Source organism: Hemitrygon akajei, chromosome 6, assembly GCF_048418815.1.
Source record: "Hemitrygon akajei chromosome 6, sHemAka1.3, whole genome shotgun sequence".
Classification (NCBI taxonomy): Eukaryota; Metazoa; Chordata; class Chondrichthyes; order Myliobatiformes; family Dasyatidae; genus Hemitrygon; species Hemitrygon akajei.
In genome coordinates this window covers 136,772,512-136,785,098 of record NC_133129.1, presented here as the reverse complement: position 1 = coordinate 136,785,098, position 12,587 = coordinate 136,772,512, and the positions used below count along the sequence as shown (strand labels likewise).

Genomic DNA, 12,587 nt, shown 5'->3' with positions numbered 1-12,587 from the left:
ATAGTGGTTAGCATGCCGTTATTACAGTGCAGGGCATCAGAGTTCGACCATTAGCAGTAAGAAAGTATGTTCTTCCCATAAGCATGTGGGTTCCTCTACAATCCAAACATATACTGGTTAGTAGGTTAATTGTTCATTGTAAATTGTCTTGTGATTAGGCTAGGTTACAATAGATGGGTTGCTGGGTGTTGAGGCTTGTTGAGCTGGAAGGGCCTGTTCTAACACAGATAGACAGGTCCTGTAATCAAGGCTGCATCCTGGTAAATCTGTTCTTCAACACCACCCCCTCAAGCTTCCACATCATATAGTGAGGCAACCAGAACTCAACACAATATTCTAAGTGTGATTTATAGAGCTGCAACATTACCTTGTGGCTCTTAAGCTTAAATTCCTGACTAATGAAGGCCAGCATAATATACACCTTCTTAACCATACATTACAGTAACATTGAGAGATCAGTGGACTTGAATCCCAAGATCCATTTTCTCCTCCACGCTACTAAAATTCCTTGTGCTCTGACTTCAAGTTCAATCTTCCAAAGTTTATTCCTTCACACTTGTCCAGACTGAACTCCATTTGCCACTGTTCTACCACATTAATCTCCTATCGATAATCCTATTACCACCTGTGGCAACCTTTTTCTCTGTCCACAACACATCTAAATTTTTCCATAAAACTCACAAAGAGCAGGGGTCCCAAAACAGATCGTTGCAGAACACCACCAGTTACTTATCTCCATAATCAGAATCATTATCAGCTTTATTATCACTGACATATATTGTGAAGCTTTGGGACAACAGTACAGTGCAAGGTTGTCAAGTCGAGGAGCGGTAGTGTGGACAAGCTCCCACTACCTAAAAGTGCTCCTCATGGCATGTGCTTCAAATAGCCTCTGACAACCAAGTCCAACTCCTGGCCTTCTCGTGTGGCTTAGCCTCTAAGCCCGGTGGATGTTGACATTCAAGGATTTGAAACTGCTTATCCTTCCCACCACTGATCTTTCAATGAGGACTGGTGAGTGTTCTTCCAAATTACCCTTCCTGAAATCCATGATTAATTTCCTGGCCATGCTGACATTGAACTCAAGGTTGTTGTTACACACCACTCAACCACCTGATCTATCTTACTCCTGTACGCCTCATCACCATCTCTCCAGTCAAAATATGCTCCATCTTCTACCATCTTCTGCATTTGTGGGCAGAAGACACAAGACCCTGAAGACCCAGACTCAACATTTTAGTATCAGCTTCTTCCCTTCTGATAGCAAATTTCTGAATGGTTCATGAACCAGAATTTAAAATTTGCTCATTGGTAAACTTAAATAACATAGTTTTACTAATATGAATATGTTTATTGCAAAAAAGTAAATATTCATGGAGATGATAAACTTCAGATAGTATTAACCATTATGATCAATGAATATGTGTTCAATCACAAACAATAGCAGAAAAAATAAAAGCAGAGTGAAGCCAATGCCACTGGCCCAACCATTTACGAGGGGTGATTGATATGTTCGTGACCTAAGGCAGAAGGAGTCAATTTTAGAAAACCCAGCACATTTATTTTTCTACATAGTCCCTTCCTACATGTACACACTTAGTCCAGCGGTTGTGGAGCATACAGATCTTGGACCTCCAGAAAGTGTCCACAGATGGGTGATTGATAAGTTCGTGGCCTAAGGTAGGAGGAGTTGAGCTATACAGCTCTCGTTACATGCAGATGCAGGTCAACTCTTTGAGTGATCATGCAGAAAGTTTGAAGTTAATAACTCATCTTCAGGTTTCATAAAATTGACTCCTACCTTAGGCCACGAACTTGTCAATCACCCCTCATACTACGCAAATACTGATGTGTACACCAGATCTGTGAGTATTTCAAAACTAATCATCCAAAGTCATGTGTTCTCGCAACTCTCTAGCTGTTGCAAAGCCAGTGTGAAATATTTCCTGTGAAAATATCTCACTGCTCTTGGGTTGTAGAAAAAACACTTGCTGCTTCATTTTGTAGTAAAGATAATCATTACATGATTTTTTATTATGGTTAGGGTTTAACGATTTGAGGGGTGGCATATATACCAGGTGCCAACAGAATTTTTGCGTGTGCCATCTTGGGCACATGTGCCAAGGGTTCACCATCCCTGCTTTAAGTGACTATGGGAAGCAAGATAAGTGATAGCTTGGGTATTTATAATAGACTTTCATAAAAGATAAGCTTGGCCCTTCCTTGTTGACATGGTAGGTGATGCATAGAACACTTACTGGCACTTCAAAATTTAAGGCAGCTTTAATGCGGTAATCAGCATCCTTACCTGAGAGTCTAGTGTGCTCCTTGATTGCAATATGCACAAAGATTATCTTTTAGACATTTAATGTTATTGATGCTCAAGAAGAGCAATGGGCCAAAAAGAATTGCAGTGAGACCAAGTACTAAGCTTATCATCAGTTCTGCATAATCTCTATCACTGTTCCGTATTTAGAACATTTTTATATTCTATTCTTTTAATTTCATCATCAAAATGTTTGTAAGAAATATTTAAATGTATTGTCCATTTAAACCATAAATTTAGACAGCATGACAATGTTTAAAGTTAACATTTTAAGACATATCAGAAAACTTAATCCTAAGTCCTGATGAAGGGTCTCGGCTCGAAACGTTGATTGTTCATTTCTACGGATGCTGCCCAACCTGCTGAGTTCCTTCAGTGTGTTGTACGTGTTGCTTTTCATAAGGTGAATGTTGAAGGATTTTATTTTCCTGTGAATGAAAGTGTTAGGGATGACTTAAATTGACTTCATAACCTGCATTTTCAAATTTTAATAAAAGTTAAGGATTCTTTACATATTGATGGTATTAAGATAGTTTTTTTTTATTTTTCATTTATTGAGTAGGTTTTATATCAACTGAAAGGTGCTCAGATGTTTGTCATAAATAGTACAAGCCCCGGGCAACTGAAAGCAATCAATGTTCTTCCTCTGGGTCAAATGATGGATAACAAAGATGAATGCATTCACTTTAATTCGCTGGCTGGTTCAATGGAAAACACTGCAGTGTATCCAGGTAAAGATACTGTAAAAATTAATTGAAAATATCTGAGACCAGAATTGTCACCTCATGTCAACAGAAATGTGTTTTCACCAGATAAAAAGATAATTTTTGTGTTGTAAAGTCATAATTTTGTGAATGTGAAAGGGTACAATGCTTCTCTATTGTGATCCCTGCTGTTGATGCTTGCCATCTTTTTTTGGGGGGGGGGATTTTATTGGTGAATAGATAACTCAGATTGCAGGAGACTTTTAAGCTTTCTTAGTGCCATATCTTTTAGGGTGGCATTAAATGGGTGAATAGATAACTCAGACTTTAAGCTTTCTTAGTGCCTTACCAATATCATTGTAATATGCTCAAATGAGAATCCAACATTATGTTTTCATATTACCAATGAATGTACCTGAGAGAAAATCTGTTTAAACTACTCTTTCTAAGACTGTATTGCATTATCCTCATCATCATTTACACGTACAGTCCACAAGTAATATTTCCATGGCCCTAGCACTTCAGCAGCCTTCTTGTTCTTTATAGCAATCATACTTTTCAAACTATTAAGTACGTTATTACATTCTGTTTATTTCAATCTCAAATATTTATTCTTTTAGGAGAGTTAATTGGCACAGCTAATCTTACTGATAGATTCATTTGTTTTTGTGAATAAAAATAATCTTATTTGAGATTCTGCATTGGCTTTCACACTCAGTTTTCTTCTTGTGGCAAAAATACTAATAAAATATTTTACTGCCTTCACTCTAATTACCTATTTTCCTTATTTTCTGACTTATTATTGAACAAATGGAAGTTTTTACTTCCTTGAAGCATGCCATGCAAATATTTTTTTAAAATTCTACTCTCTTAAACCGATGAAAATAATTTGTTACATATAATTTACCTTTATGCAAGATCAGTCTTTGTTTCTATATGAGGTCTTCTTTATAAGATAAAGAAGATGTGATAAATGTGGTTACTTTGCAAAGTATTTTTAAAGGTACAGAATCTCATTTAAAGCATCAGTAGAATTCTAAACCCATTAGTGTGGAAGCAATAATTCATCTTCAACCATTTTAGCAAAAGTTGCTCTTTTCAAATTTGAGTGCATCCTCAAGAACGTTGGTTCTACCTGCCAATGGAAACCAATAAAATCATAGTCACCTTTGCTCATGTGTTCTGCACATGGAAGTCTTCTGCAGTATTTGATTTAGTACCACAGTATCATGCTTTGTTAAGACCTGAAATATTAGACAAACCTGTCTGATGCATTTTCCACAATAGCAAATGGTCTGCCATTGCAACATTGACTGCCTAGAAAAGTCTTGTATTAAAGTATTACCTAATTAGAGACATTTTCAAATTGTGTGCTGAAGGACTCATTCTTATCAGCTGACTGATTTGAAAGTTCATTAAGAAAACAGTCAATATTCATGGGTTAAGGACAATATCAGGACTGACTTTCTTATTGATTGCCTGCAATCACAATCCAGGCTCACAAGTGAATATGAGGCCTATATATGGGAAACTGCAGGCTCTTGTGAAATGTTATTCTTGTAAACAGTGGCAGGAAAGGAAGGAGAAAAGAGTAGGTAAGATCCAGTGTTCAATTGCTGTTTAACTCCATTATTTTTTTGTCTCTAAGAACTGCAGAAATATTAAACATGTTAGTTAAAAAAAAACTTCATGGAACAAATTTTTGTGTATCTCTTCAGTAAAATTGGAGAGGCAATGTCTATTCATGTGTTTTTTAAACTGTAATAAATTGCATAGTTTTATATGTTAATGAGGATTTTCTTTAAATCAAGTGACTGGTTTCCTGGGTAAAGTGTTACCTATATCAACACCACAATCATCATGCCTGAATATACAACAGGTAAGACCAGAAGTATCACTTCTTATTTCCTGTGTAGTTATTTTTCTCTTAATTTGTTCGTAGTATCTGGACACAGCTGATTAAACCTGCTTTTACCATCACCTCTAATTTCTCTTGAACTGAATGATTGGTTTAGTGATTTCAATCAGCAATTAACTTGGAACAAAATAGAACAGAATACTGTAAGAACTCAACAGGTCAAGCAGTATCTGTGGGGGCAAAAGCTGTAAACTTATGTGTAACACCCCTGGTTAAGTTTTTTACTGCTATGCTGTAGGTATTTCATTTTAGCAGATCTGTAAGAGCAGTTTGTTCTGCTTTCAGCCTGTTTGGGTTTGAGCTGAGATAAGGGGCTTTGTTACTGGATGAATGGCAGTGCTTAGATAATATGAAAATACTGAGACTGGTAGAGAGTTTAAAGGGGCCGGCGGCTGATATAGTGACGTTCCTCAAGGCAGAAAATCCATTAGCCACATCAGCTAATTATCTACAAGCTCTGAAAGGTGCTTTTGGCACTGCTGGAAGTGCAGCTGATCTTAGGATGAAGTTTAGGCACACATTCTAGGAAGAAGGAGAAAAGTTGTCTGCCTACATTTTCAAGTTGGAGAAGCTGCTGCACTGTTTGTGCCACAAAGGGGGCATTCCACAGTCTGAGAGAAATTGCTTGATGGAGCAAGTTGTGAAGGGTGCATTGTCACATGACATATTTGAATGACCCAAAAGATAAGCTCTCCTTCATCTTTTACTGAGTTACTCAGAGAAGTTAGAGGAGAAAAACACAATGGAGGAGTGGGAGGCCTCCATCAGCAGGGCACAGTCCTCAGTAGTATCCTCTTGCTAAAGCGACTCCTGATGCTACACAAGCAGGGTTTTGTAGGATGTTGGAAAGATCTGAGGGCCGAGGTATTTCAGATGATATCAGTCGCTGCTGCCACCAAGCCTGACATGGCTAATAGGAAGCCAGACCCACTGGTGAGACGTACCAAGGCAAGAGCTGCTGCTGAGCGGGGTCCTTGTCCAGAGAAGTGACCAGTGTTTTCTGTTACAACTGTGGAGAAGATGGACATTTCAAGCGGGGGTGTGAAGGGCAGAAAAATCATTGGAAAGTAAATCAGTGGTTAATCAAACAGCGAAAAAAGAGGTAAAATTCTGGAGGTACACAGTAAAGGAATGGGATGACGTTTTGGAGAGGATAGATTCCTATCAGTGTGTCAAGGGAAATACTAAAGTACCCAACACTATTCCTGAAGGTTTAGTTTCAAGCTAGTTCCACAGCTCTACTGTATCCATACAGATTGAAGGTGTTTATGCTAGAGCCATACTTGACACAGATTCTCGAGTTACTTTGCTTTATAGATCCTTTTACAATCAGTAGTTGATGCATTTACCATTGACACTACTCAGTGCCCTTGAGATTCAGGTGCTTAGTACTCATGAGTAGCCATACGACAGTTGTTTGTTGTTGAAGCTGGAGTTTTTGGAAGCAAATGGATTGGAGGCCCTGACATCACAAAATTCCTTTGGAAACTGTTTTTAATGTTGGTTTGATAAGTTTCAACGTCATGAGGAATTGCTCTGGTTAAGATTATAACTGCTATGCTGTGGGTATTCCATTTTAGCAGTTCTGTAAGAATAGTCTATTCTGCTTTCGGCCTGTTTCGATTTGAGCTGAGATAAGGGGCTGTGTTTTTCAACTTGGGAATGTGGTGTCAGCCAATCAGGATGGTGGAATTGGGAGAAGATTCTAGAGAATGCTAGGTGGAGAGGTTTTGTGAGGGACACTGGTGTGGGTTTAGGTCATTTTGGGCAGGAACTGACAGAAGACAGGAGGGAAGATGTCTGAGGATGCTGTTCCTGTTGCACAAACAACTTTGTACAGATAAATGACTTCAAGGAGGAAGAACCATTACTCCTGTGGGTGAGCCTGTTTTTTGAGATGGATTTTGAGTGACATTCAGAAGCTGATGTGTGCTTTCCTGCAGACCAAGGGTCCAGCACATGAGTTACAGGCAACTTCAAGATGAGCTCCAACTTATGTGCACATTTGACTGTTTAATTATAAAGGGCTTTTTTGGGTTTTTTTTCTTTTCTTTAATAACTCTTTGGTTACGTTAATGTAGATAAATATACTTTCTTTAAAATTGTATGCAATGTACAATCTGTTATTTCTTGCTGACAGGTGATTTCAGGGAAGCAGTAAGTCACACAGCATACACACAAACTAGGGTTTGGGTGGGCGAGGCATCCCAACCTCATGGGTTTGACGGGACCAAAGTTGTATACACCCTAGACATACAGAACCTGAGAAAGGTGGGTTTCTCGCTATGGAGTCCGATGGCTGTTAGCGAGGAGCTAGTGAATTGTATTCCCATTAAAAAGAGGTTTCTTATGTTTCAGTTTGAAACACTGAACTAGAAAATTCAGTATTCATACAATTGGGTTACGTGCTACAAAAGTGGAAAATGAGATTAGAAACATAGAAAACCTACAGCACAATACAGGCCCTTCAGCCCACAAAGTTGTACAAAACATGTTCCTACCTTAGAAATTACTAGGCTTACCTATAGCCCTCTATTTTACTAAGCTCCATGTTCCTATCTAAAATCCTCTTAAAAGACCCTATCGTATCCGCCTTTACCACCGTTGCCGGCAGCCCATTCCACACACTCACCACTCTCTACTAAAAAAACTTACCCCTGACATCTCCTCTATACCTACTCCCCAGCACCTTAAACCTGTGTCCTCTTGTGGAACCATTTCAGCCCTGGGAAAATGCCTCTGACTAGCCAAACGATCAATGCCTCTCATCATCTTGTACACCTCTATCAGGTCACCTCTCATCCTCCTTCGCTCCAAGGAGAAAAGGCCGAGATCACTCAGCCTATCCTCATAAGGCATACTCCCCAATCCAGGCAACATCCTTGTAGATCTCCTTTGCACCCTTTCTATGGCTTCCACATCCTTCCTGTAGTGAGGCGACCAGAACTGAGCACAGTACTCCAAGTGGGGTCTGACCAGGGTCCTATATAGCTGCAACATTACCTCTCGGCTCCTAAATTCAATACCACGATTGATGAAAGCCAATACACCATATGACTTCTTAACCACAGAGTCAACCTGCACAGCAGCTTTGAGTGTCCTATGGACTCAGACCCCAAGATCCCTTTGATCCTCCACACTGCCAAGAGTCTTACCATTAATACTATATTCTGACATCATATTTGACCTACCAAAATGAACCACTTCACACTTATCTGGGTTGAACTCCATCTGCCACATCTCAGCCCAGTTTTGCATCCTATCAGTGTCCCGCTGTAGCCTCTGACGGCCCTCCACACTGTTCACAACATCCCTGACCTCTTTGTTTTCCAGTTTTCATTTGGCCTCTCCATAGCAATGAAGAAGGCCAAGGGCAGACATCAGCATGGGAGTGGGAAGAAAATAGCATGCAACCAAGAGCCCACACTGACTATTGTGGACAGAGCGCAGAGGTTTGACCAAGTAGTTGTGTCATCTACACCTGCTTCACATACACAGAAGAGACCTCATCATGAGCATTGACTGCAATGGACTAGGTTGAAGGAGGTGAAGATAGACTTCTGTCTCACCTAGAAGGGTGGTTGAAGTCCTTTGATGGTTGTGAATCAGGAAGGACATCATTAAAGCAGGAGGATTCTTATCATTGTTAGTTTCATGGATTGATTTACTGATTTTAAAATTTATTACAGTGTCTGAAGTTAAATTGCCCATAACTGTGGTGGAATTTGAATTGATGAATATGGGTCAATAGAGTTAGTCTCAGGATGCCAGTTTGGTGTTTTATTCACTGTGTTACTCTACCTAACTTTTGGTTAGACACTTGGGTGACTGAAGCATAGAACATATGGGCTGTGTATGTTCAAGTTTCCTCTACATTATCATGAGAGAGGGGCATCTAAGTGCACCTGCTTACACTTAAAGCAGGGAGATGTCCCCACTTTGTGAAGGCTACATTACCACAAGAGGTTGACTTACTGTGAATCTGATCTGTGACTGCAGCAATTGTATGCAAGATGAGTGCAATCCTGTACCGCCAGTTGGCAGCTTGCTACTGACCACAAGTTCTACCTGTTCCAGTGTTTCTCTTTCTTATACCAGTTCTGGTTGTGAACTTGAACAAGAGTGACTAAAAGTGATACAGTTTCTATTTGATGGAACTTGCAAAAGTGAAAAAAAAGTCATCAAGATATTAAATTACATACTTCAGAGAAATACAGCATAATTTAGATGTGGCAATTGCATTTTGCATTGCTCCAGTTAGGGTGCATTTAGAATGAAATACATTTCCACTGCATAAAATGAACCAGAGATTTAAAAACAGAAGGTGCAGAGATAAAACTCAAATGATATTGAACAAAACACATCTCAAGACAATTTTAGGACTGCAATACAGGTAGTCCCCGAGTTACGAACGTCCGACTTATGACCAACTCATACTTACGAATTGAGGAAGGAGAACGCTGTCCACCATTTTAAGTCGGATCGCAACACTGTCCGCCATTTTAAGTCGTTGCCATTGACATTGTGTTGAGTGTGTAACTTTGTATTTGACTTACATTTTTCTTAGCCCCCCCCTTTTCCGGTTGGCTGGCGGCGCAGAGAGATCAGCGCTGGGCTCGAGAACGGAGGTTCCGGAGTTCGATCCAGTGATAGACCGTTCCCGAGCGCACTGTCCATCCGTGCTGGGTTGATGTCGAGCTCACAACTCGACCTCGTAAAAAAACAAACACTGCCACCTCCAGTTTAAATTCCCACGTGGAATATTGTGGAGGATCAAATACCCAAACCCAGCACAGCCCCCACTTGTCCCATTTAACCTGTCTCAGTGCGGTGGTTCTTAGAACCCGGCGGAGCTTGGGAGCCAGTGGATCTCGGGACCCGCCGCCCGCAGTATTTCTGTTGCATTGACAGGAAGCAATCACGATTGAAAATAAAGTGGAAATAATAAAGCATTTGGAAAGAGGTGAAACGTCATCAGTCATTGGAAAAGCATTAGGCTACAGTCGGTCAACGATCGGAACAATTTTGAAGGATAAAGGATAAAGTGAGAATAATGGACCATGTTGAAAGGCCCTGGCCCGATGAAAGCTGCAATTATTACTAAGCAATGCAGTGGTTTAATTATTGGAATACATATGTTTCTTAAGTGTTTTATATGCATGGAAAGGTAAAACATATACTAAGACAAACATTTGACTAACTGATGCTAAATAATACCAGATGTACTTGTTCCAACTTACGTACAAATCTGACTTAAAGATGGACTCAGGAACAGAACTCGTTCGTAACCCAGGGACTGCCTGTACTAACAGAGTGCCTTGAATAGAAAAAATGCACATTAAAAATTCAGGCTCATAATTTTCCCTCCATAAAGGTTGCAAAATCATGCCTGGTGCCCATCCAGGTTTTTAATAGATTGCCACAGGGTCCCTATAAAAGACCAAAAGACAAAACATTTTCAACAAATCACCGCACCATTTGATATTTTGTCAAGTCACTTGAATGTTTCATCGGTCCACTTAGATGTTAATTTGTTATGTCGTTTTCAAAAAAACTGATGCATTCATTTATTCTTAATCTCTTGTTCACTGCTAAAATGTTGTACTGAAGCCAGAAATGATTTTACTAAAAGCCAATTGAACCAAGCAGAAGTACAGCAGGCATGTAATTACACCAGCAGTAGAATCTTATTTTTTTTCCTTTTAATTCGGTATTTTTGCTCACATCCCAAGAGATTGGAATGTATGCTGGGCACAGGAGCATAGAAATATTGGAAACATTCAGCAACTCACCAGCATCTGTGAAAAGACAAAAAAGAATTCCTCAATTCAATTACCTGAATCATTGTCTTTTTTCACATCACAAAGCTGACTAATTGCCGAGAATATCCAACATACGCCATTTTTATTTCAGACCTCTAGCATCTATGTTTTATGTTTAATACACACAAAATGCTGGCGGGATCCAGCAAGCCTGACAGTATCTGTGGAAATTTTGTTTACTCTTTTCTATAGATGCTGCTTGGTCTGCTAAGTTCCTCCAGCAGTTTGTGTGTATTATTTTGATTTCTAGCATCCTGATTTCCTCTTGTTTCTGTTTTCTGTTGCATCAGTACAGTATGATATTCAATTGTAGAGAGGCGTCACAATTTAATTGAAACAGCTGGGTTAGAAACCCAAATCAGAACCAGAAAACCTCAGCAGTATGGCTATTGTGAGATATTCCTTTGACAACTTATGTGGAATAAAAAAGGAAGAGAAATCTTAGCAGAAGAGTTGTCTCTTAGAAAATGAGTCCAGGGAATTTACATTGGAAATAACAAAATGGCAAGGATTTAGAACAAATATTTAATGTCTTTCTTCATGATATAAGACACTAATAGAATCCCTATGATAGTAGAAAAGAGGTGGGGGGAGGGAGTCATTAGAGAGGGAAAAAACATTAAAAATCATCATCATAAGAAGAAAACAAATAGACAAACTAAAGAGATTAAAGGCGGACAGGTCACCTGGAGCCAATGACTTACACCCAAGGATAAAAAGGGCCTATAGAGCTACTAGATGCCTTGGCTGTGATCTTTCAAAATTCCCAAATTCTGGAAGGGTTCCATCAGATTTGAAAGCCATAAGTGCAATGTTCCTATTCAAGACAATGTGGGAAAGCAAGTTAGGAGTACATTAAACATTTTCCAAAGGGATATAATAGCCTAATAGATGTTACATTATCCAACTTAGTAAGAAGAACTAAAGAGCAAACCAAGAATGCTAGTTAACAGAGGGATTGTGTGTCAGGAGCACAGAATGATAGTATGCAGGTATAGGAAATAACTAGGAAGGCAAATAAAGCATTGATCTTTGCTGCAGATGGAATGCAGTATAAAAGTCTTCATTTAAGGAGAGATACACTGGTGTGGAAGCAGCGCAGACAGAATTTACCTGGACTATTCCTCTTCCCACCCTGTCTCTTGCAAAAATGCCATCCATATCTTGCAATTCCTCCATCTCCACCGCATCTCCTCTCAGGATGTGGTTTTTCATTCCAGGATGAAGGAGATGTCTTCCTTTTTTAAAGAAAGAGGCTTCTTTTCCTCCACCATTAACTCTGCTCTCAAATGCATCTCTCCCATTTCACGTACATCTGCCCTCACCCCATCCTCCCGCCACCCCACTAGGGACAGGGTTCCACTTGTCCTCAACTACAACCCCACCAGCCTCAGGGTCCAACATATAATTCTCCTTAACTTCCACCACCTCCAACGGGATCCCACCACCAAGCACATCTTTCCCTCCCCCCCCCCCATCTTTCCCTCCCCCCCCCCCCTTCTGCTTTCTGCAGGGATCACTCCCTACGCAACTCCCTTGTCCATTCGCCCCCCCCCCCCCCATCCCTTCCCACGGATCTCCAACCCGGCACTTAACCTTGTAAGCAGAACAAGTGCTACACCTACCCTTACACTTCCTCCCTCATCACCATTCAGGGCCCCAGACAGTTCTTCCAGGTGAGGCGCCACTTCACCTGTGAGTCGGCTGGTATGATATACTGTGTCCGGTGCTCCCGGTGTGGCCTTCTATATATTGGTGAGATCCAACACAGACTGGGAGACCGTTTCACTGAACACCTACACTCTGTCCACCAGAGA

At 40.2% G+C, this 12,587-nt stretch overlaps 1 protein-coding gene across 1 annotated transcript in view; it reads left to right on the top strand.

The window, feature by feature from the left end:
- Positions 1-12,587, top strand: part of tesmin (testis expressed metallothionein like protein) — a 160,107-nt gene that overhangs the window by 74,881 nt on the left and 72,639 nt on the right. The window contains exons 5-6 of the mRNA XM_073049356.1: positions 2,889-3,057; positions 4,842-4,909. Coding sequence (XP_072905457.1) covers positions 2,889-3,057; positions 4,842-4,909 — 237 coding nt within the window. The remainder of the gene's footprint in view (positions 1-2,888; positions 3,058-4,841; positions 4,910-12,587) is intronic.